Here is a 25,712-nt window from a genome sequence, read left to right as displayed (position 1 = left end):
ACTACCTCATGAAACATGACACATGCATGATGCAATGAAAAAGCATGTAGCTTTTAGCACGCTTAAGGTACGTAAGGTACGCACGCCAACGTGACCGTGCAAGGTTGACGCAACTTACCAGACTTCTTTCTATTCGAATCAAATAATTACGTCGATCATATTAAGAAACAGTTTCAAGTAAATATTAAATGCCATAAAACACGCCGTTAAAACATGCTGTGCTATTAACAAAAGAACGCATTCCTTGGGGGCGAGTGAACCTGCCGGCGCACGGTGCACACTGGCTCAAGTTGATAAATACATGTGCAGCTATATATGTGCTTTTTTTCCTTGCTCAGTTATAAGCCTACTGTGCTGATGTTCAGGTGAATGAACGCAGTAACTTGCATGCTATTAAGTACATTGTGTGGCAGTGCCGATCGACTCCCTGACTTCGAGCTTTACTACCGTGGCCCAATGCCTGTTAGCCAGTTTCCGAATGCGGCATTTATGCGCGAGAAACCTATCGAGGCTAATTTAAACTTCCTTTTATGCTACACGCGGATCCAACAGTGACGCAGCTGGTCAATACATGCTGCTTCCGCTGTGCGCAGGCGTAATGCAGCCGCTGGTAGCTGCAGCAGCTGCGGTAGGCACGGGCAGGCGGAACCTGTTTTGCCTACCATGCGAAATTCACTGCTGACATCAGCGCCACCGCATCATCGTGACATCGCGGGGTGAAGGAGGTCTATACTGATAATAAATGCAAATCGCTTTTGGCCTTCTTTTTCTGCTTTTTTTCCCCCATTTCCTTCCTGTTTTTCTTCTTCCTTCTTTTTACAAAGCATCTGTTTACACTGAAGGTTATCCCATATGATGTCCCTTAAGGGGAGACGCAGGTCTTGAAATGGTAAAAAAAATGTGAAAATTTTAATTTTTCATAAATGGCATATTAGGGTTCAGTACACTCCAAAGTACCTACCTACAAAATTTCAAGGTCTAATTTGACCTCCAAGTACTAAAAAATCGATACATTTGACGCCTTGATTTCGGAGCAAATTGTGGCAGAACTTTGCACCCTTTGACTCTTGCATCTCCATCTTCAACGGCTGCCATCTTGGTCTGGCTTTCTTCCCTACATCCTGGTATTATTGACTATTATTAAATCCTCTTGGAGCGTCCACATTCCACCATTTTATGAGGCTTCCACAATGACCTCTGAATGGCTGGCGTGTGCACTTCAAATGCGATTTTCTCAACTTCGTGTTTTTTGCCAACATGACTAGCCTTACGGAAGTTTTTGTTGCGTTTTTATGGTGCAATTTCTATTCTTGTACCATTCAATTCAGAAAGAACTAAACCATGGAGCTATGCTATTTTTTTTTATGGCTGAGTCAAACATAAAATTTTGTGGACAGTAATGTCACCTAATTATATTTCATAATTATGGTGCATTAAATAACTGAACATTTTTATGGGATGACATACCTCAATAATAATATTAATAGCATAGTTCCAATGGCATGTCTTTGGTTATAGCTCCATTCCAATCGAAGCCAAAAAATATTGAGGGAAAGTGTCTTTACGACCTGTAAGAAATTACCAAGTTAGGCTCCAGTTATTTTTCATAATATGGGAGCTAATTGAGACTTACTGAAACTAACTGCGGGAGGAGGAAATACATATACACACTTAATTTTGTTACATTATCTCTAGGAATAAAAATTTTTATTTTTAGACCAGCCTCTTTTCTTGAACAGTTTCTCCATAAAATATTTGCTGCTCCACCATTAGTTAGGCATGCAGTGATGAGATGAATCTGATTTAGCATTTATGAAAAGGGTCCACATTTGTTTAAAATTAAGACTTGCATTTCCCTGTGTTTTTGGTTCATCATACTTGGCTTACTTGCATGACTTCTTGCCTGGACCTGCTGTATCTTAAAGGCTACCCTACTATATTACCTGTTTTAAGCCATCAAGGAAAGATTAATGCACATTCTGCTGTGCTCCATTCTACACTTCTGACGTCAAGTTCAGACACTGCTTTGCTTGTGAAAGATCTTTTATGCTTTGTTGTGGAATTTCTCTCACCACTTTCATTGCAGGGCTTCTCAAGGCCAATGAAGAGGGACAAACTTTAACCTGGTAATATGACATGCAGTTGTATTTATTTTGGTTTTCATGTTTGAAATTTTGTTTCAGTGGGGATCTACTGGGTCCTCTGTTAAAGAGGCCATTGGTGCAGCACTCTGCTATCCGCTGTTATGCTCAGGAGTTGCTGTCCTGCATCTTGGCATACAACCCTGTCTACAAAGGTGGGCTGGTTTCTTGCTGGTTAAGGACCTGCTGCGAATACATTGTAAATTTTTTGCTCAGTTGCCCAAGCCATGTCCAGCCACCACATGTGGACATACAAGAAATGTTCTCCATGGCTATTTGGAATGTTTCAAAAGGTGTGGTATTTGTTGTTTTCTAGTCTAGCTGCTGTGTATATCTTGTGTCTTTTTGTTTTGCGAATGATGGAACATTAAACCAAATTTGAATGTACTATGTTTAACAGTTTGTTCATATTAAATAACCCATGTTGAGTACAAGTATAAATAGTTTGGAATGTAAATTTGTTTATTTCAAATGGATTTTGATCAGATGAACATAATCAATATAGGGTAGTAAAGTGGTATGACACTGCAGTGAATACTATCAAGGAGGAAAGCTGGGCTAGTTGGTGTGTCATCATTAATTAAAAGACTAGCGCATGCAACTATGACACAGATATAGAAAAATACAGGACGAGCGCTCGTCCTGTCTTTTTTTATGTCTGTGTCCTAGTTACATGCGCCAGTCTTTTAATAGTGAATACTAAATGTAAAAAAGCCCATGCCTTGTGTCAAGCACCAACATGGCTTGAGAAAAAAGTGGAAAACGGGCTGGACAGGAAGTCCATCGATGGATTCTGTTCTTTTTTTTATTTAATACCTCAAAGGCCCCTGGTACGGGACATTACATGAGGGATGGGCATGGCAGTTAAACAACAATGGTCTTGATAGTGTTCTTAAAATGGATGGCGTTGATATGATGCAGGGCGTCCTGTGGTAGATCATTCCAGTCCCGGGATGACGGGACGAAAAAAGATCGAGAATGAGCGGTAGTTCTTGCGGTGGGAGCGTAGATGGCGTTATGGTGACTAATACGGCTTGAGAGGTGATAAGCAGGTGATATGACTGATTCTCCTAAAGATGAATGATAAAACATATGAAAGAGGCACAATCGAGAAATTTTTCGTTGCGTTTCAAGGCTGGGTAAGTTGGCTCTAGATTTAAAGCAGACACACTAGTGTAGTTTGAATAATCAGAATAAATAAAGTGGATAGCATGATTTTGTATTTTTTCTAAGGTTAAAGAGAGGTTAGACTAGTGAGGATCCCATATTGCTGAAGCGTATTCTAGTTTAGGATGGACAAAAGTTAGGTATGCTAATGATTTGATGGATAGGGTGACAAATCGTAGATTGCGCCGTATGAAACCAAGGGTGCGATTAGCCTTGTTAGCGACGTTCATGATATGAGATGACCATGTTAGGTTTTGCATTACAGTAATACCCAAGTACTTACAGGAAGAGACGGACGACACTTCCGAACCAAAAAGGGCGTATTTAGAAGGAGCATGCACCTGCGGACGATGGAATGAAATCAAACATGTTTGGAAATATTAAGCGACATAAATCAACGTTTGCACCAAGTTTCAATTCGTTTAAGATCTTGTTGAAAAATGCCAACGTCAGTACAGTTAGTGATTGGGCGGTAAATTACACAGTCGTCGGCAAATAAGTGGATAGTAGAGGTAATATTGGAAGGAAGATCATTAATGTATATGAGGAAAAGCAAAGGTCCTAGGACTGTACCTAGGAGAACACCTGAAATGACCGGGCTACAAGAAGAATAATTGTTAGCATAGACAAATTGCTCTGTGTTCGTCAAAAAGTTACAAAGCCATTGTAATACTAACGGATTAAGATTTAGGCACGATAACTTTAGTAGCAGTCTTTTATGCGGTACTTTATCCAAAGCTTTTTCAAAATCAAGGAAGAGAATGTCAGTAGGAACGTTTCGGTCAAGATTGGAGCTTAGGTCGTTAATAAAAAGAGCCAGTTGGGAGTCATATGAACGTCCTTTCAGAAAGCCATGTTGGTTAGTATGGAAAAATTTTACGGAGACAAGGAATTTGACTATGTGCGAATAAATAATATGTTCCATTAGTTTCGAACAGACGCTTGTGAGGGAAATGGGGTGGTAATTTTTGCATGAAACAGGTGAGCCCTTTTTGGGGATTGGAATGATCTTGCCAACTTTCCAATCTTGTGGAAGGACACCTGTTGATATGGACTGCTAAAAGAGGTGGCACAATATTATGCTTACAATGTTTTTAGTATTTAGGATTTTAGAATTTATGCTGCCAACACCAGATGAAGATGTAAGTGTCAATGATTCAATGAGTTTCATGATACCATTAGCATCCAATGTAATCTGTGGCATAACTGGGTGGCCGAGAGCTGGGAATTCTGGTAAGTCACCGTCGAGTTCGCTTGTAAAAACTGAAGAAAAAAACTTATTAAGAGCATGGCTAGACTCGTGTTCCAGGGTAACGTTGTTGCCGTCTACATGTAATGTTAGAAGTTAAGAATGTGATGGGTTTTTCTAGTTTTACAGAACTTGTGGGGGTTGGTGTGCAACATGGAAGGTAGGACAGACGAGAAAACTGTATGTTTAGTTTGGCCTGATAAGGATAAGTATGTTTTTTCTGCAGTATAATATCTTTCCCATGCATATGCGGTATCAAAGCGTTTTGCGGATCGAAAAAGTCTTTTTTTTTTTTTCTGGGGCGTTTCAGCTCTCTGTTGAACCATGGCGACGATGGTTTTTCGGTGACGGTGATAGTAGGGACGTGCTTATCTATTAGTTGATGTATCTTGTTTATGAAAAGGGACAAGTTAACTTCGATTGATTGTTCTGAAAAATCTCGGAGAAACCACATGCAGAAATCAGCTAGTTCGGAATTAATGGCTGCATAGTTGCCTTTGTCGTGCAGTGTTAATGTATTTTGTATTTTTTTGTGCGTGACAACTGGCAGGAGTATGTGGATTGAATTATGGAATGATCACCGAGTCCTGGTAAATGAAGTAGTGGCGACGTTATCAGGGTGAGAACTTCAAGGGGCTCTGAAACACCTTCCGAGGAAAGCACATCAACTCGCTTAATCACTGCATTGTGTTGTCATGAAAACCTGAGCCAAATAATACGCTTCTACATGCAGCAGAGGACCCACAATCACGCGCGAAAGTTGGCGAGCCCTTCTCGGCGACTTTTTCATGCTCGCACCCTCCTCCGTCGCTCGCATCTGCGTATACATGTTGAAAGGTGGCTACTGGTTAGATTCTTTCAGACGTCAGGCAGCTACCAAGGCTGCGGCCAATAAGCCGCGTAGCTCCGGTGAGCCATGAAGCCCTCCCCCGGAGGTGGGGCCAGCGGAGGAGCGCTGACCTTCCAGTGTGCAAGAAGTGACGAGAGGAGAGGGAAAATCGCAAAGACGCTGAAATTCAAATTTTGATTGCAGATAACTCAGCTTCTACAAAGCGCATTAGAAAATTTCTTGCTGGACAGTATTCGTGAAGAGGCGTGCTTTAACATCCCAGCCATACTGCAACTTTATTAGAGCCCCTTTCAGAGCCTCTTTAACACGAGGTCGAGTAAGTTGGATGAATTATTGCTTTGTCTTGTCTGGTTTGATACGAGTTGGTACAGACCAAAGGTTAGACACGTGTTGACAAAATCCCTTTCGATGTTATCTTTATATGTTGTGGTGGAAAGGTCGGGCCAGGTTATTGCAGGAAAGTTAAAGTCGCGAAAAGAACAATGGGAGTATGTTGATGAGCCGCGGTTATCACACGAAGTGCTTTGTGAGAATTAGCAACAAAAGAATCGGTTAAATCAGGTGGACGATAGCAAACTCCAATGATTACGGGAGGAAATGAAGCATGGCACTGAATGAACAATATTTCTAGAGGGTACGAAATATTAATTTCAGAACAACGAAGTGAATCATGGGTTCTTATTAGCACGCCTCCTCACCGTCTATTTGATCTATCGCGATGGAAAATAGTGTAGTTAGGAAAAACGGAAAGTATTTCAGAGTCATGTACAGATGATGTTAGCCAGGTTTCAGTGAGTATGATTATGTTGCTATCTATTGTGCGCGCAAGACTTTCATGGGCGTCAAGTTTGGGCAGGAGGCTTCGGATCTTAGTGTAAAGGAAGGGCAAGGAGTTGAGCTTCGCACTGACGGGAGGTTTATGCAGTAGTTATGGCGTGTGGGGGACGAATTTCTGTGAAGCATGGTCGAAAATATATACCGTGTTATCAATGATTAGTTTATTATGGCGGAGTTTGTACATTTGTGGTTGGAGTTTCGCAAATGCTAGCAACTGTTTCCTGACAAAGAGAGTAGGTTTTGAGTAGTCTTTCGAGATACTGTAGTCAGTGTTCTTTAGTTTCTTAGCACAAGAAAGAACTTTCTCTTATTAGGAATGTGAGCATATTTTTCAGAAGTGTGTAAACTGCTTCATTGATAGATCCTATGTGACGACTTGGTTGTTGCTGCAGTGGCTTCTTAACTGCAGTGAAGAATAGTGGACATGTGACATGCACTGGGGCTGAATCAAGACCCAAAGCAAACAGGTTGTAGTATTGCAGCAGTGGAAACCTCTGATGAATGTGTTTCATTGGCCTATTGGTACTGTAGGCAGGTCATTCAACTGGACTGAAGTAACAGCTGTGATTTTTTGATTAAGTATGCCAAATTCAGAATAAGGCTTCAAATAAGCATGGCTTACAACCATGATACTTGGTTAGTTAAGACATTGGTTGCTGTTGTGGTTGATTTGCCTACAATCTGTAACAAAAAATTTATGGTGTAATGGCACCTGTAGCAATACAACAGCTATAGTACACCAATGGAAAGGGGTGAAAGCATGCTGAACTTTGTTCCAGAAATTCTGTTTTAGTGTCAAAAGGGCTTAGTGCAGGAAAGAGAAGTGTGACAAAGCTGCTGAGCTGGTCTTGGTTCTGTGGTGTATTTGCAACTACTCTCACGCAATAGCAGGGGTATGGTAGCTTCTGTGTTAAGCAGCCTTGTGAAATGGAGTAAAAAGGAAAAAAGGTGTCATGTGCAGACATGCAAGGTAAAAATAAAATAGAAAAAAGAAGAAACGGCTGGGTGTGCAGAAGTTCTTGGCTGATGTATTGGCCCAAAGCTGAATGACTTTGGCCAGTCTGCACAAGAAAATGAAGCAGGTATTGCCTTCCTTATCAGAAATTGGGTGTGCTATGAAAGTTGTGCGGGTTAATGAGATTATGGTAGCCAGCTGTGTGAGCAGTCCCAAACTGTCGCTCACCGAAGTCCCTAAATTTTTGTAGAATTGTCTGAAGTAATCCTTGTAATCACAAATAAGGAATATCAGAGATGCCTCCTCGTGCATGGTCGTTATTAAGCATTTGGCACATGCCTTCACTATGCACACTATACGTAATGAAGGCAAGGCATGATAAGTAGAGTCCTGTAAGAAATCGGTAGACTAGATGTTCACTGAAAAAAACTGGTGAGCTTTAGTTTGAAAAAAATCTATTTAAGTAAGTCAGTGAAATTATTGTGAAGAATAGTGAAATAAAAAATATTTGCTACAAAATAAAATTAACCAGTGATGTGTTTTTCAGAAAATAACTTGAAATGCAGAGTTGCAACTATGGATTTGCTCTGCTTGCAGTTTCCGGTTCTCTTATTTACATGTAAATTTGCTTTATTTTGCTTTTTTTTAAATCTGCTTGCTATGCCACAAAACTTGTAATGCTCTAACAAGTTTGGTAAATTAGTTTAAGAGCCTATATTAATTATGATGGCTGTCACGAATTGCTGTTTTTTAATGTGAAAGCATTATATGCCTTTCACATTATAGGCATTATGCCTTTTGCAATGTGTCCACAAAATGTGTCCACAGGTAGTGGTACCTCTCACATGACCTTACTCGAAAAAAGAAGTTCGCCGGCATTGGGGTTCAAACCCAGGCCCTCTGTATGCCAGGCAGACTCGCAACGCATATGCCACGAAGGGTTGTTGGTTCAAGTGTTTTAGAGGGGCACGAAGTGAACGTATTGTGGCATGCATATGATGGTAATGTGTGTTGGGGATGTGTACTGATGTTAGACAACGATGACTTGCAAAAAAAAAGTTGCTGACGTTCAAACAATGCTTTCACATTTCTCCGATGCAGCAGACTGCAGTGCTCTCCAAGTTTTTCAGACTGACACTTTGGTCCCACCAACATCAAGTGTATTTAGAAAGGAAGCATGCACAACCTCGGAAAATATGTACAGACCATCCACGACATTATATAACTAAATTTAAGTTCAAATTTTCTATTTCTTTATTCACATCATAGATGTAGGTGGGCTGAAGTTAAAAGTGAAAAGAAATCACTTGAGGGACCCTGGGCCCCCCTCTACAAGGCATACAGTAGGGAACAGAGTGTACTAGATTATATAATAAAATACTGGTACATATCAAAAGATTAAAATAAGTTCATACAGCGTCATTCATACATACTCGGAAAATATAGATCGAAAGTGTTCTATTCTTGTGTTAACAGTTCTTACTGTAAAGCACTGCAAATTGCTTGCAAAGAGTTATTTTCTTTTTTTCATTATCAGTGTTTTCAGATAACAGAGTCTTCAACAAATGTGACATAATGAAATGTAGCATCTAGTTGCTGTATTTAGTGCAACAGAAGGGAATAAACCATTTTTCTGTTTTAGGAAGAGTATATATGGGTGTAGTTCGGTTCGTGAGGCAATTAGGTCCAGAAATCTGCAGTGATCAATTGCACGGATTTCTAATATCTATTTGTAAAAAATTGTTTGTGTAGGCTGTGATCTGGTATGATTTCGTAATGTGAAAATAGATGATCTGTAGTAGAGTTGTAATCAACAGTGGCTATATGGTGCACAGGTTTTTTTATACATATTTAAGCATGCGTAAGTATATTGGCACTTTTGCAGATCGTTACTTTTTATGGTTCGGAGTTCACAGTAACCAAGAAAAGTAAAGGACTGCAAAATGCAGTTCAGAGAAATTTTGCACACTTAGCGAAATATGCACGATATACAAATGTGCCAAATATGCTTGTGCTTTGTCAATTAGACAAGACGCTATAGGGCTTCTAATATGCATAATTTTTGTCACTTTTGGCCCTTTTTTAGAGTGCTAGTTCTAAATAACTAGCCTCTGAGGCCCAGAACCACTCCTGAGCTCATGAGATTAACACCTTTTCTAAATGCTGCAGAAGCAGCTCTCTTTGTGGAGCAATAATTTTTTTCCAAAAACTTTGCAAAGGCAGGCAAGTCGAACAAAAATACCATTTTATGCACTTCGTATTTTGCTTGCTTGACATGTACCAACATTAATTGACTATAACAATGCATACCATTGAAAAATAAATACATTGCTCTTTCTAATGAGCTAAAACTTATTTTCCTAGCACAAGCGGTAGGGCCGCAGCAATCGCACAAACATTGTCAAAAATGGTCAGTGGCCACCGCTAGCACAGGGCCCCTGCCATAAGAGTAGTATGTGTCCTTTCCTCCATGTTTTTAAACAGTGTAATGTCTGATTAATAATTTGAAGAACTTCAAAAAAGCTGCCTTGAAGAAATAAACACTTCTCTGCATGCTTGGTTTGTCATAACTATATTGTTTATGTACCACATGAAGAGAAGAGTTCCCAGTATGGTGCCTTGTGGTAACCTGGTAGTAACTGCTTGAAATATGTTCTTATGTTATATTGAAAACAATGTTGAAGGTCAGTTTTTATGAGATGTAGGGGAGTGCCATGGACTCTGTAGAATTCTACACACAACTTGAATTTTTCGGTCAGAAACTCTGACTGAAAAATCCAGACTGTCACACAAATTCCTTGATCTTGACTAGCACATAATTTTTTTGAACTACTAATGCAGTTAACATTAGTTCACCATAAATAACAACTTATGATGAAGGGGAAAAAAAGCTTGATTTTGAGGCAGAAGTTAGTCTTTTGAGGATATATTTTTTTAATCCCCTTGAAAAGCCTGGTGTGATCGAAATTGGTCGAATGTTGTCGTGATATCTTGGTGCAAAATTTTATTGTTATTGTTGTAAGGAAGGTTTGTATACCTTGCAACTGTTTTGCTTTTACATCTCCCTTTATTTTTTGACATTGCTTTGTTTTCTGCAGGCAATGCAAGTGCTCACGGTGTCAGATGTGACCTCTCAACTCTCTAAGACTCTCAACAGTAAGGAAGTGAACTGGTACATGTTGCTCACTGCCCTGTCAGTCTACGTCACCACTTACCATGACTGCAAGCTTCTAATTGGTAATCATTCAGTTTTCGTTTTATGGCTTTCCAGTCATCACCTCCTGTTAGCAGAAATACTTGAAGAGGCATTTTCATTATCTGTATTAACGTGCTAATGCAATGCTCTGTATAAATACTGCATTGCTCATGGGGGCAGGCATAGCTGCTTTCCTGGCTAAACTGCTAGCTGTTTCATGCTGAGATTTTGCAAACGGGGCATTTGATGGTAGGCGCTGGGTAATACCACGACTGGGTATGGTACTTGCCTGCTTTCTATGAAATTAATCCAAATATATGTTGTCTACGGTGATTCTAGGCCAAAGAAGCTGAAGCAGACTTCATCGGCAAAAGAAATATGATGGCATTGGTTTCTAGGTGGTGATAGCCATTGAGGCCTTTTCAGCACTAGTTTTGTGTACTCTTTATGACATAGATTATATTGGGAGTAAAAAAAAGAAATAAGAAAAATGTGTCCCGGCCTTCACTCTTTATGACAGTTGTCATCATTGTTTCTTTGCTTTGAAATTCAGCTTTTAATGCAAGAAAATTCTTGGCTCATTGAGTGAAAACCCTGGCACTGCCAGAAAGTCATGAAAGAAATGTGGCTCGCGAATGCCGTCATCACCCCTCCTGGAGCAATAGGCCATCAGAAAGCAGGGGTAGATCAAGAAAGGCGAGTGGACTTTCGTGGTGAATGGAAACAGGTTTGGAAGCGCCCTTCCACCTCCCTGCGGTGCTATACAATACTCTCTCAGCTGGATAACAAAGCAGATCACCCCTTCTGGAGCAATTGCCCATCACAAGGCAGGGGTAGGTCAAACAATACCCTCTGAGCTGGATAACGAAGCAAACTGCGCTCAAGATGGGGGTGGCTGAACCCTTCTAGGGGTCCGTCTGTCCCAGCAGACTTGATGTGGCACATGTACAAAGTGGCTTGTCGGCTCCGTGAGATACGCTAGAAAATACAATGCCCACTGTCGTATTCATGTAAACGCGGCTTATAGAGTCTTGAGTCTTCATCTTCAGAAGTTGAATTGCTCGTGTCTTTATCATCAGGCGAGACAATAAAGTGTGGCCATAGGTGGCAGTTCGCTGCTGACGAAGTATGAGACCATGAGAACATGCGAAGCGAGCTGCTGCAGCGAAACAACATCCACCGCCCTAGCCTCTGACAACAACTCAGCGACACACTCAGCAACAAGTATAAATGCCCTTGCATTTACACATCATTAGAATTGCTTAGGTGCCCCAATAATTTTTGGTTTGATCTTTATTATTTTGCATTTGTATAAGAAATTTGCAGCATGCTTTCTACAACTGTTTTGTACAAGCAGGATCTAGATGCATCATTTCCAACACATATTTAAGTATAAATTGTGCAATAAGTCAAAGAAGAGAACTTAGAATAATGCATTATGGGTGCTGACTTGCTGCTAATATCTCTGTCTAGGCTGTTTATTAGCTTTGAAATATGTAGTAGGGTACAATGTAGCAGCCTTTAGAAATCATGCCTGTGCCTATACTAAGGTAGTGGTTTGTCATACATTAAAAGCTTGATGTAAATATGCCACAAATTTTAAGGTAGCATACAATTTCAATGCAGCATCCATCTTGAGTAATTCCAACTTCTGTCCCCTTGTCTCTGTGAATATTTTGAATATAATCCAACTCTCAGTTGTCGATGAATATTATGTATTAGTGAACAATATCCAACACTCCTCATTTTTTGTTTTGCTGTAAACTGATTTATGTGTGGGACAGCTGTTTTGCTACCTGGAACATTAGGAGCAAATCTTTAAATTTTTACAGGTCTTATTGAAACTTTGCTGAAAACAGCTTTCAAGTGCTTGGACATGGAATATCTTGTCAGTGCCATTCTTTTGGCTAGGCATGCAGCTCAGGAAGCTCCTCAGATTTTTCCCCCATATTCTTCCTGGTTTGAGGTAAGTATTCTCATTCTGTACTATGGAGCTATCAGATTACATGTTCCATCGAATCTGAAATCTTTTTTTTTTTACGCAAAAGTGTAAAGGCCCCATGTGGCAGAAAAGCCAGTGTCGGCGTTGCCGTCGGTGTGATGGAAAAATTGGGACTAGTCGATTACAAGAAGCTCCCATAGATGGCGCCAGCCACACCAGCAGTGCATCAGAAACCCTGATACTTGAGCCCTTGGGTTGCGAGTCAGACACACTACTGCTATGCCACGTAGACACGCTCATACGGCTTGGTTAAAGTGGGGGGCTTTATATGTATGTCGTGTGGTCTTTCACATAATGACTGTGATTGTAAAAGAGGAAACAGTGTCTGTGCCTGCATGGGCAACAGAAACCGCTGTTGCATCGTACCCTTAAAGGCGGAGCTTAAGTATTCCCCAATTTTTTTTTGTGTAAGTAGTGCACTCTCCTATTCTGCTATGGTGTAGCATGCATCATTGGCTTATTTCTTGTTGTGATGCATGTGGAATGTAACATGTTTTTTACAGTTGTTGCTGCCAGTGGTGTGAAATAATTGGTGGTATTATTGAAAATTTCAGTGAATATATTCTGGCTGCAACACTTTGATTGCTTGTAATATAATATGAGTGAATTCGAATTGATTAAGTTCTGAGCCTAATTTTTCACCCCCCCCCCCCCCCCCCCCCCCTCCCACTGAACATATCAATACACTTCAGACATCAGCTTCCAAGGTCTCGGATTCCTGAAAAGTGGAAACTTTTGTTGCATCCTTGGAAATAGTGATCAGTGACCTCTTTGAGCTTGTGATCAAGAAATTTATGTCCTTTAAGGTGCATCTTCAGATGTCAAAATAGAGGAAGTCACAAGGAGAAAAGTTTGAGAACAGTCCGTGTTGTTGGCGACCTAGAAGCCATTGACTCGCATGATGTGGAACATGTGGGCTGAGGTATAACCATGAAGCAGCTAACCTGTTGCACTCAATTTTTATGGCATATGACCCAAAGCAGCACTTGGGCATGATAAACTTTTGTCATCATTGTTCTGACTAGTCGAAAATTAGTCAGCAGAACGCCAATATAATCCCCCCAAGTTGTTGCCATGATCTCTCTCACAGAGGCTGGTTTGAGTTTAACAAGCAGAGAACTCTTGTGCCTCTAGGCAGTTCTCCTTTGCTCCTTCTTGCGGTCCAAGTGAGATATAGGTTTCGTGTCCAGTCACCAACCATGCATAGCAGCAGCTCTCCTCACTGTTCATCATAGTGAACATTTCGTGACAGCATTCCTTTTGATTTTCTTTATTTCAGGTGCCAACATTTTTGGCACCCAATGCGTACACACCTTCAACATACTTAAATATCCGGACAGGATTGCTTCTGTGAATCCAGTTCTAATGTCTAGCTCCATAGCAATTTGAACTGTCACATGCCTTTTAGTCATAACCATCCACTTTGCAGCACGTTTACTCAGCGATGACTTCAAATGGCCTACTGGCCCGCAGGTTGTCTTTTGGAGACTGACTATTGTACCTAAACAAAGTTGCTCACCATTTGAAAGTTGCAAGTGATGGTGCCGACGCTGCATGCACATTCTTCTTGAGTTCATGACTACTTTCTGGCTTGGTTTTTTTTCTATGAAAACTTTGATCACGGGATGATGCTTGATGCTGTCTTTCACTTAAGCTATTGCCTTCTTCAGTGTGGTGCAATACGAAATCAAATTTGGGAGGAAAGCCACTTGACTTGCAGTCATTACCTGGAACAGTGGTGCAACATGCATACAACATTGTAGTGCCACCGGTTAATTGCATCATACTTAGGCTCAGAATTTTTTGAATGCCTCTCTTATGTTTCTACATGGCTTTGAGGAGGTCTTCGTGCTGATGAAGCAAAGTACAGGTTGGTGATGTTGGGGAGAAAAAAATTTAAGGGATGAAAAGAAAAACAAAGAAGCAAGCCACTTGCCAGAGGTAGCTACAGTGGTGTGTAAAGAAGTGCATTCTACAGATGGTGCTGCTGCTTGATGCACGTAGTTTGTAGGACCACTTTCATATGCACACATAGTGTACGTGCACCCATAATGATGGCATTGTATTCTATTTAGCGGCATCTGTTTACACATGTGTCTTGTAGGTACCTCTCGGTGGTCTTTCGTCTTTCACTATCTCCAGTGATTGTTAGAGACATGCAGATGTCTGAGTTTGCCTGGGTGTGATTTGTTTTATGTCAAGATATACTACTAGTTCAGTGATCCTCTTCAGATTCAGTAGATCTATAAGTTTGACTGAGTTTTTTATGCCCATTCATGAATAAATAATGTGCATCGCTTTTTTTCCATTTTTACATGTTTCAGAAGTACTTTGGATTTTCTGACACAACTTGTGCGAACAGCTCAAGAACATTTGCCTTTTTAGTGAAGTTTCTTAGTGATATGGTTCCATTCGAACAAGCCAAATACTTGAAGGTATGTTTGTGTAGCATTTATATGCCTGGAAACTATGTCCACTTCTTCTTTCGGCTTTAATGTAGGGTTTACTTGCATTTTTCATAATGCAGCAGTAAAATTGTTACAGTGCTAAACTCACTTCTTCCTTTGAAAGCTGTAATATACCGTATTTACTCGTGTATATTGCGCACTTTTTTCCCTAAAGTTGAGGCTTCAGAAAGGGGGTGCGCAAATTACGCGGAGATCTCGCAAACACGTCCTCAAAAACACTACTAAGGTCATAATGTGCAATGTATATAGTATATTGCCTCGTAATAGTCAACCCTGCAACTTGCACTCCTCGCTGGCCAGAAAAACTCAGACGTATACCCCCCACCTGATGCTTGCCCTAGACCCACATTATGTAGTTCCCTGCGTGACGGTACGACGGCGCATGCGCAGCCCGAATCAATAAATGTGGAACGATGCAGTCGCAAAGCCAGGAGTTAGAGGTTAATGGAGATACAAGGCGATGAAACGGCACCCTTCTCGTACGCGGCCCAGCTGAGTAGCGGAAAACAGACAGCCAACAGTTCGGTAGTTTCATATTCTGGCATGACGTACACTGCGGAGGTTACCGGGAGTTTGCTTGCTCTCACAGCCGTTTTTGTACGGGAAAGTGACCACCGGCGCGAGTGAGCCGGGTAAACGGCACGCAGTTGAAATTTCTTAACCAAAACCAATTTACAAACGAATTACCGACTTTTTTTGACACCACTCACCTTTCACAGTCCCTCGCAGCGACGTGGCCGAGCCGATCTCGGATCTTTCCAAGCATGCCCTGTGTGCACCCGTGTACATGCTGGTGTGCTTGTGCAGCAGGGAGCGCAAAATGTGCGAGTAAAAGGTTTTTTTTTTTAAATTGGGGTAAAAAAGTTAGGGGTGAGCAAATTATGCGTGTAAATTATACGAGTAAATATGGTATTTTGTGGGGGTTGCTTTATTGAACTAAAAATAATATCAGCTGAATGTTGCAGCTGAAAAGAAGAGAGAACTTTTGGTGTTAATAACGCGCTACACACTAACAAAACGACAAGTGGACAAGGGAACTTTTCTACGAATGAAAATGATGGCCTTCGAGGCCACTGATATCCCGGTCACAGCAGCCGCATTTCAGTGGAGGTGAAACCCAAAAATGCGCCCGTGTGCTGTGTGATGTCAGTGCACGTTAAAGAACTGCATGTGGTCTAAATCAGTCCTGAGCACCCCACAACAGTACCCCTCACAGCCCATGGTTTTCTTCGGGACATTACGATTTTACAGTTTGCACACAGTTTACACAAAATTTAGTTTTTTATTTTTCGTCCCTGAAGGTGGTGGGGGGGGGTTCATTTCGGCCATTTTTCCACCCCTTCTTCCCAACATGCCCATCTGTTCATAAGCCATGGGGCTGTTTTCGGTATTGAAATTTACTTGTTCGTTCATTTAACCTTTTATTTATCACATCAAATAGGTAGCTGGTACAGAAAATTGAGTTGTTTATTCATTATAGCTTTCATTTTCTTTATTAAACATGTAGTTGCTTTGTGTATATGGTACATTACAAGATGGCTGTTTCTGCCATTAAAATAGTGTTGCCTTTTTTTTTTTTTGAAGGGATATTTATTGAACTTAATTTTACCTCCTGATCAGCTGTTTGGCATTGTTTTCTAGGTGCACCTCCAGAAACCTGCGTATGCATCATCCGAGTGCCGTATGCTTTACCACGACTATGTTGCATTAGCAAAGACCCGGCTGCACGATCTTGAGGTTTGCTTTGGTGCCTGTGCATGGGGTTCATGGCCATAACTGTGTACCAAAGTGTGGTTGAGCTTTCAGTTTTGCAGCTTTATTTTCTTTTTGTTTCTCAGGCAGTTGATGAGAGAAATACGTCGTGTGAGGACCAGGAACATTCGGTGAGTATAGGTGCCTCATTCTTGAAAAAAGTTGCTGTCATTCACTCAGTGCATTCTATATTATAGGCTCAGGTTCATGAATCTGTTCAGAAAGCTATTGAGGACTTTGCAGCAAAAGGAAAACTATCTAGAAGTGTCATAGAAGCCAGGTATGTAAAAAAGGCAATGTATGTACTTGGTGTGATGTATTTGTTGATGAACGAACATGTCTGCTTACTTGCCCATTCAAATTTTGCAGCATCTTCAAGAAGCCATACTTTACTGGGCAGTTTCTTCCAGTCCTCCTAGATCCTAAAAATGTAATTATCTGTGGTTATATTTTCTAATGCTTGGGTGGTGTTGCTGAATTGTATTGCAAGCTCTCTGTGGGCTGAAAAATATTCATTTTTCCTTTTTTTTTCCCCAGTTCTCTGATGAGCGAGAGGTTGTGCGCAGCATGGCGCAGAAGCTGCTTCAGTATGTTAATCTTATAATTGTGACAATAGCAGACTTAGCTGACGTATTTTTTTTTGCAGATAATTCTCATGTAACCTATATTCTGTTCTGTTACTTTCTGCAGGCATGGGAAAATCTCTCGGGAACGATATGATAAGTTCATTCATGAATGTGAGGAGCAACATGGTAAGTAATTTTGACTTTGCTGTTTTGATTATTTAACAGCATCAAAATATCATGCTAGCAAGTTTAATAAATTTTAATAACTTTATTGCTTTTAGTCCATTTCAGCAGAGTGAGAGTTCATCTTTTGAAGGAAATAGTAGTAAGCTGAGTGAAAGCAAAAAGGTGTGCACATTTTCAGAGCTAGGTTAGATAACAGAATGGAGAAAATTAATCTGTCTCCAGTGTAGCCTCACTTTAGGTGTGCAGCTCTGGCCATTTTTCCAAGGAGCAAAATGTCAGGCCTGTTTTCATTCCTAATGTATGCACAGAGCTTGCTTGTTCACGCTCGTTTACGAGCAGTTTTGATTGAACAAACACCTGAGGTGGGAGACTTGCACGTGGTATAGTACCGCCACATTCATGCTCATTTGCTGGTGCACAGCGAAAAAAATTGTCATGCCACCCCGATATGTCACTAATCTGGAAACCGGATATTATTGGAAAATTCCGAGAGGATTGATTACCTCATGGAATCGTCAGCAAAATCACTCATGGTACTATAGTGAGTTCAAAAAGCTTGGTCACTAAAGCAGCACACTAACACAACTGCATGAGATGGTGAATTAGTGAGAAGCTGGATTGGCCAGCTGATATCTTGAGTTGTGATAGTGTGTGTGCAGGTATTTTTTTAGTATGCTAGCTCTTACAGTGGCCATTCCCCACATTTAGCTGTTGTGTGTTTGCTTGCTGCTTGCTTGTTCGTTTGTCTGAAGCCTGCTTTGTAGCAGGCTTCCCATTTGGTTGTGCGCAACCTGCCAGGTGTGTGTGCGTGCGTGCACACATGCACGCATGCACAGGTACACACTGCCCACCGTGCAGACTGCCCACTGTGGCAGGTGGCAGTTCATGTAATGATTGGTCGTAAGGGGTTACTCGGGAAGAGCAACCTAGGTTTCGCAAGCTTCAACAATGGCAGCACCTGCCATCGCGGGGCAGTGGCGCATCACTTAACCATTGCACCTCTGCGCCAGGAGTGGTACGAGGATCCCCAGGGGTCCATAAAGTAGAGAATGTTTTTTTTTTTGTATATATGGGCATTAACATTAGTGCTATCCGAACAACTTCCATCCGTGAACGGTGGATCCGAACACTTGAACCGACATGAAAACTGAAGTCATAGCGCATGGTGCGAAGGTCGGGCTCTTTTTTGACAAGATAAAGATCAACGGAAAACTGTTCCGATGGGACGAAACTCTCGAGGAAAGAGTGCCCATAAATGATCCCTGACCAGTCTGTTCGGACGCTCGCAAATATCACAGACATGCGCAGACTGTGAAGTTACCCAACCAATGCCTCAAAGTCCGCCCCACTGCGGGCCCTTTTTCTTTGTTGAACATTAATGCCAGAAGCATATGGAATAAATGCGATGACTTAGAAGGTCTTCTTATCACACACGACGCTGACATCACAATCATAACCGAGACTTGGTTGAACGAAGCTATTCCTGATTCAGAAGTAATACCCAACACTCATGAGATAGTACGGCACGACCGTAGCAGACGGGAAGGGGGCGTAGCCATAGCTATAAAAAAGGGACTTGATTACACAGTTATTCCTCATAATACAGGCATCGAAATGGTTTGGATATTGCTTCGGTTTAACAATTTGAACATTTTTATTGGTTCTGTGTATAGACCCCCGGATGCAGACGTCTCGGTTCTAGAACGACTGCACGAATTTTTGTTAGAACATGGTAAAAAATATGCTTATGTAATGATGTGTGGTGACTTTAATTTACCAAAAATCAACTGGGAACTTCTGCGTACTGTAGCTTCATGTCAACATTCTTATCTTTTGCTTGATATCGCCTTTGCAATTAATTTAAAGCAGGTCGTGCAGGGGCCGACACGTACTGCATCAGGTTCAAGCTCCCTTCTAGACCTTGTGTTTGTTACCGATACTATTGAAAAACTTGGCTTCTCCGTTGAAATCATACCAGGCATTTCTGATCACAAAGCTGTACTCTTCAAAAGTAACATGATGCGACCGCCTGTCCCTGAGTTAAGAAAACCATTTCTTGACTTCAACAATGCCCTAGACGAAAGTATCTTAGATTTATTGGAACAAGACTACGATGAATTCGTTGAGAAACACGCGGCTGGTCTCATGAAAGTTAATGACCTATGGGTGCACTTCAAGTTTATTGTACACAAATGTATCACAAGATACGTGCCGACTAAACTTAGAAAAATGAATCGCAGTAGTCCCTGGATTACTCGCGAACTGCTCCAGCTCAAGCGACGTATCAAGCGTCTAGGATCCAAGCGATTTAAAACAGGGCACATTTCCCTACAGTCACTACGCACAGAGTTGCGCATGAAAATTAAACAGTCTAAGTACACTTTTTTTAACGTTAAAATGCATAACTTTCTCACCACAGACCCACACAAATTTTGGATACACTTAACAAAGAAGAAGGATACAGTTAGTAAAATTCGTTTGAATAACAGAGAATGTAAGGATCCTTACGACATTGCATCAGCTTTCAATAATTACTTTTCTTCAGTGTTTTCTACTGACAGTAGGCAGGAGCCTGAATTTCAATCCACGTGCCTTATCTTACCAGACCTGCAAATATCTGTCGAAGGAGTTTTTTCAGCTCTACTCAGTTTAGACAAAAAGAAGTCTCCTGGGCCCGATGGCATTCCAAATGCGTTTCTCTCCCGCTACGCAGAATGGTGCGCGAAATATCTTGTCATCATTTACAATGAAAGTCTTCTAAATTCAGAAGTTCCGGCTGACTGGAAGACTGCAAAGGTCGTCCCTATCCACAAATCGGGTGACAAACTTTGTCTAAACAACTACAGGCCAGTTTCACTCCTTTGTACCTCGGGTAAGGTTATGGAGCATTTCATTTTCAAGCACTTGATTTCTTTTCTAGAAAGTAGTAACTTCTTTTCTAGTAACCAGCATGGGTTTCGGCGTGGCCTGTCCACCGTAACACAACTAATTCACACAACCAATGAACTTTTGGCATGCATTGATAAGGGTGGGCAAGTAGATGCAATATTTCTCGACTTCGCGAAGGCCTTTGATCGCGTTTCGCACCGTAATCTAATAATAAAGCTCAAATATCTATTACAAAATCAGCGTCTTGTTCAATGGCTAGATTCCTACCTCTCTGAACGGCACCAGTACGTCCAGATCTCAGGTTCCAATTCTGTGCCAGCTCCAGTTCTCTCAGGAGTACCCCAGGGCTCTGTTCTCGGTCCACTATTGTTCCTTATTTACTTAAACGACTTAAACTTCGACTCCCCTGTACGGTGCCGTTTTTTCGCTGACGACTGCGTTGTATATCTGCCTATTCAAAATGCGGAGGATCAATATGTGCTGAATGACTACCTTTCAGAGGTCTCAAGGTGGTGCCTAGTCTGGCAAATGTCACTAAACACGTCTAAGTGCTCAAAAATGACATTTACGCGTAAAAAGTGCGCTCTTAATTACACATACACAATAAACGGTGCAGCTGTCTCCCCCGTAAGCGAATACAAATACTTGGGGGTTGTATTCAATAGCAACTTGAGTTGGAGTTCGCACATCGGGCATATAGTCTCAAAGGCGTCCAACAGGCTTTGGCTGTTAAGAAATCGTCTAAAGCACTGCACATCTAAAACTAAATTAGCAGCTTACACTGCACTCGTACGGCCATTACTGGAATACGCAGATGTGGTTTGGGATCCGCACACCCAAGTAGATGTACAGCGCATTGAAGGCGTTCAAAGGAAGGCGCTTAGATTTATCTACAACGCATATGGAAGGCACGTTTCGGTTACTAATCTATTGAGGGAATCTGAACTGCAGACACTTCAATCTCGTCACAAGTTGCACCGACTAAAAATGCTGCATGGGATTGTTAATAACTTAACAAACATTCATTTTGAGACCTACATGGCATACAACACTTCACGACCAACGCGCAATAAACACAATTTGACAATCATGGTGCCACAGTGCCGAACGAAAGCGTATCAGTTTTCTTTTTTTCCAAGAACGATATTGGAATGGAACAGGCTTCCGTGTGACGTGGTCCGTTTGACAGACCAGAAGTCTTTTTTATCTGCTGTCATATCGTCATTTTAAGCGCAGTGTGTTCGTTCATGCTCTTTTGTTTGCTTTCTTTTGTATTTTAGGTAACCGAGTGCATTTAACTTTGCTCTTTGTCTTTCTATAAAACCCTGTGTGTTAGCTTTTGCTTCTTTATCCGCATTTTTACTTGCTTTGTTTTGTCGCGATGTACGATGTATCCTTGTACCGCTCCTGCCTTGGCCACCAAATGGAGGCTGACAGTATTGAATAAATAAATAAATAAAAAATAAAATCTAATTCGCATTTGTCCTAACTACTCAAATCAACAGTCAGTTTTTTTTGCTTTTCTCAGGGCTTGGTATGTACTGCACCTAGTCTGACCTGCATATAGTATGACACTGACTGACAGCGCATTACACCTATGAATGTTCTCTTCTGAAATGCCATAGGGTTCTGCTTTGCTTGCTGGCAAAAGTAGAAGGGCAGTGTAATTTTTTTTTCTATGTTTGTGAGGCTAAGTAATTAAAATTAAAAAGGAAAGCTTTAAAGGTACGAGTTGTTTTGGAAGAAGCAAATTTGGCCTAAAATGTGAAGCCATCTAAACTCCATCTCACAAGTAGTTTGCAGTAGTGTGGAACACAGCTCTCTTTTCCAATCAGGCCTGTGGCAACACAACAAATAGTCCCTCGTATATCTGAGCAGTGTGAAACAGTTTTCAAACAGTTAATACAGTAATTGAACAGGTAGTTTGGGCTGGTGTTCTTAAAACACAGCAAGTGTTTCAATCATTGGTTAAATTAACACAAAGAGCCCGCATGGACACAGCTCTGCAGATATGCCTGCTGTGAAGTAGTGTGCTGCCATTTGCAAACATGGCATCTGTGAAATCATCATAATTCGTCATTTATTATACCGTTAAAGATCCCGTCTGGGACATTACATAAGAGGGGGAAAAGACAGTTGTGTAGAGCGGTCATACAAAAGCATGTGAGCATAAAAAAGCAGCACAACACAAAAAAAAAAATAACAAGTTTGACGTGAAATTAACATAAGGAAATCCAAATAATACAAAATAATATATGACAAACAAAGTAGTAGTATATAAAATTAAACACTGAAATGTGCAGTCAAAACAAGCTGCAATAAACATGCATAAACATTGTCGTGTATCCTGTACGCCGTCCTTAGAAGTGCACTTGTTTCTCCAGGCAAGCGAAGTAGTTAGCCTTGAAAGTCCTTAAATCGCTTCGCATCAGAAAAAAAGAGAAAAGGTTTAAAAGTCACCAAGTGCCACTTGCTGTGAAGGTAGAGCAACTGACTACTGGTACTCCTTCCTCCCCAGGGATGGAGCCACCAGTCGGCGAATATGGGCACAGCAGAACACATTTATGGAGCACACCATACTATCTACAGTGCTGTAAACTACTTGTGAGATGAAGTATAGCCTCTTTCTTCGTTCAGTGGGTTTAGCACATTGGATGACATTCATGCGGTCATTCAGCATTCAGATCAAGAACTGTGCATGCTGCCAGAAGTGTTATCTTTGATGCTCTGGGAGCAAAGTACGTCTGTTTTCCTCTTCAGTGCTTATGCTAAAATTCAGTAACTGAATATACCATCGTGACTTCTTTGTGGTACAACTTTTCAGAAGATCAGTTAACTGAGTGAGTGGTGTTAAGAGTTAAAATGTAAATACTATAAGTTGTATTGAATGCAAAAAATACTCTTCAGTTCTGATCAAATTTTTGAATGGCTTTGAGATTCACCCATCATGCTACCCTTGTTCAAAAGCTAGGTAGTTACAGCTTACATGGCTTTGCAGCATACAGGATTAAGAAATATCTAAATGGAAGATTGCAATGTCTGTGTGAGAGACTAGTGCTTGTCCTGGCATCGCTTTCATCTGCCATACTGTTTTATATGGTTCAGTATTAGAGACCTTTCTCATCATGCTTTATGTTAATGTGTGGTTGCAATTTTAAAGTGCTCTCCTATTCCTGCTCTTATTTATTGTGCATATTTTGGTGAGCTCCTGTCAAAATAAGCAATATGTTTTAAGTGAGCAGTACATTAATCTTGAATGCTTTTGATTACACTCTAGTCTGTAATTTGTTTGGACAGTACAAATGGTAAAGTTGTTGAAGTAAAGTGTTTTTTGCTTAGTTATGAAGAAAAAAAAAAGAAGAAAGATATTCAGGGACAAGCAAGTTGCATTTCCTTTTAAGCCTCATAAAAAAGGATTAGAATGCATCTTGTTATTATGTGGCCACATTGCTTTCTTTTGTAGGTGACGAAGGTGATGTAGAAATGGAGAACTCAGTTTTTATGCCCGAGCATTTGCTTGCACAGCTAAGATCTGGGTGTAAAGGTGAATAATCTTTTTTTTCCCTTTTTGCCTTCCAAATGGCTGAAAGGCCTGTAACCTGGCTTTGTTGTTTCATTGAAAATATGCAGTGTCTTTTGAGCCACAGTGGTTTTAGTTTTAGAAAATGATAAAATGGACCTGACTCTTTCGGCTAAGGCTGTCAGTGCTAATGCTTAAGTTCTAGTTATGCTAGGTATGATGAACACGGTATGCTCAGGAGGTGCAACCAACCACTTTGTGGTCAATTTTTTTAAGAGACTTGTGCGCAAACTTTTCTTAGTGACCTTTTCTGTTTCTTTATTGAATATATATCTGCTTGCTGCTGTCAGGCTCATAGCCCTTGAACTGTCTGTAGTGCTTATGTGGGATGTGACTCACCCTTGAAAACACTTAGGCTCCTGTGAAAAACAAGAAAGATAAGTTAGCACATGGAAGTGCCTTAACCTAAATTAAGCTGTTGTAGTAGTATGCCCAGCGCGTAACAGGAAATTTTGTGAAAAATAACTGCTGCTTTTGCACTTGCTTCATCTAGATTGTGAAACAATAATTCTTAGATTAATTGAGGAAGTAAAGAAGAATGAAAGAGAATATCCGAACAGGACACTGGAACTTGGACATGAAATTCCTAACTCGAAAGAAATCTTTGAGGTGAGTGGGTAAACTACAGGCGTGGGCAGAAGTAAACAAATCATGCAATGCTGTTCCAAGTGTATTCACACCTTTCCTGGCTGAAATGAATTATCTGTGTGGTTGTTCATGACAGCATCAGCAGTATTGTTGTGCATGTACACACCATACCTTCCAACTTCTGGGCAAGATGTGAGGGTATTTAGTAATTTGCGGTGATGTAAAAACATGACACTTGAAAACATAGGAATGACAGGATGGCATCCCGACACAGGCACTGTGAGATTTACAATGCTCTAGCCTGTTCTGTTTACTTCTGTCTATGCCTATACTTGTATAGAAAGCTGCTTTTAGTGTCCACACCATTAACTGAAATATAGTGTCATATCTGTGACTGTTGATGGCAAACTAGCAAGTGCTCTGGGAATTGCTTTGTACTTCTCCTTAAAAAAACTAGTTTTAAACACTTTAATGCTTGGTTCTTATTTTTTAGAATGCTGCATATTTCATGTCTTTCTTTTTGTCCTTTTAAGCTTGCCATTGTGCTGTGTATGTGCTTTAAGCCTTTACTGAAAGTTCTAGATCAGTGTATGCAGTATTCTTCTCGTTGCCTTTATTTCTTCTTTGCTTCTTTTTTCCTACAGCTGATCAGGTGCACACTGCAATTTTTTGATACGCCTGGTAGTTAAATATGCTTGCATTTTTAACAAACAAGTAAAAAAAAAAACAGCTTCTATGCCTTACGATCTTGATAATTTAGTTCTGTTCTAACTTGTCATGTAAACATTTGCTCAGTCATATTGCATTCAAAGATAACAGTGTGAAAGGTGCCTAATGTAGCAGCTTTTGTAAATGATCTGCTGTATATACATTTATTTTCTAAATTAAGGAATTGAGTTGCTTTAGCATGGTGTTGATTTGACTGCTTGTGCCACTCTATGTGGTGACTGCTGCACCAGCTTTTCCCCTTGAGAAGGGCATCTTAATGATAACTGGCTTCACATGTTCGGGACTCTGTGATGTTTGCTGTTGTGGCTGATGGAATCCTGCATTTATATTTTGGGAAGTTTTTATTTCTAGACCTCCTTCCAGCTTAGTACATTGTGCCTTACTTGAATTTAAAATTTTGAAGTGAAGGAGAAAATGTAATGAACATTCAAGATGTGCATCTATTATGCTAGCAAATGCAGGCAGAGGTGATGCCGACAGAATGTTGCTATTTATGAATGAGTCACAAGTGCATTTTTGAGCCTGATTTTGTTGTTAAGAGTGTGCATGAACGTACT

At 40.7% G+C, this 25,712-nt stretch overlaps 1 protein-coding gene across 1 annotated transcript in view; it reads left to right on the top strand.

Annotated features, from left to right (window-relative positions):
- Positions 1–25,712, top strand: part of LOC144113742 (uncharacterized) — a 62,525-nt gene that overhangs the window by 15,170 nt on the left and 21,643 nt on the right. Inside the window, exons 10-23 of the mRNA XM_077647030.1 lie at positions 2,087–2,126; positions 2,184–2,296; positions 2,358–2,434; positions 10,298–10,436; positions 12,228–12,361; positions 14,722–14,832; positions 16,507–16,602; positions 16,704–16,748; positions 16,815–16,897; positions 16,987–17,047; positions 17,155–17,204; positions 17,308–17,369; positions 23,722–23,802; positions 24,332–24,447. Coding sequence (XP_077503156.1) covers positions 2,087–2,126; positions 2,184–2,296; positions 2,358–2,434; positions 10,298–10,436; positions 12,228–12,361; positions 14,722–14,832; positions 16,507–16,602; positions 16,704–16,748; positions 16,815–16,897; positions 16,987–17,047; positions 17,155–17,204; positions 17,308–17,369; positions 23,722–23,802; positions 24,332–24,447 — 1,208 coding nt within the window. The remainder of the gene's footprint in view (positions 1–2,086; positions 2,127–2,183; positions 2,297–2,357; positions 2,435–10,297; positions 10,437–12,227; positions 12,362–14,721; positions 14,833–16,506; positions 16,603–16,703; positions 16,749–16,814; positions 16,898–16,986; positions 17,048–17,154; positions 17,205–17,307; positions 17,370–23,721; positions 23,803–24,331; positions 24,448–25,712) is intronic.

This window comes from Amblyomma americanum, chromosome 1, assembly GCF_052857255.1.
Source record: "Amblyomma americanum isolate KBUSLIRL-KWMA chromosome 1, ASM5285725v1, whole genome shotgun sequence".
Classification (NCBI taxonomy): domain Eukaryota; kingdom Metazoa; phylum Arthropoda; class Arachnida; order Ixodida; family Ixodidae; genus Amblyomma; species Amblyomma americanum.
Note: the sequence above shows the minus strand (reverse complement) of the source record. Positions and strands in the feature narration are given on the sequence as shown.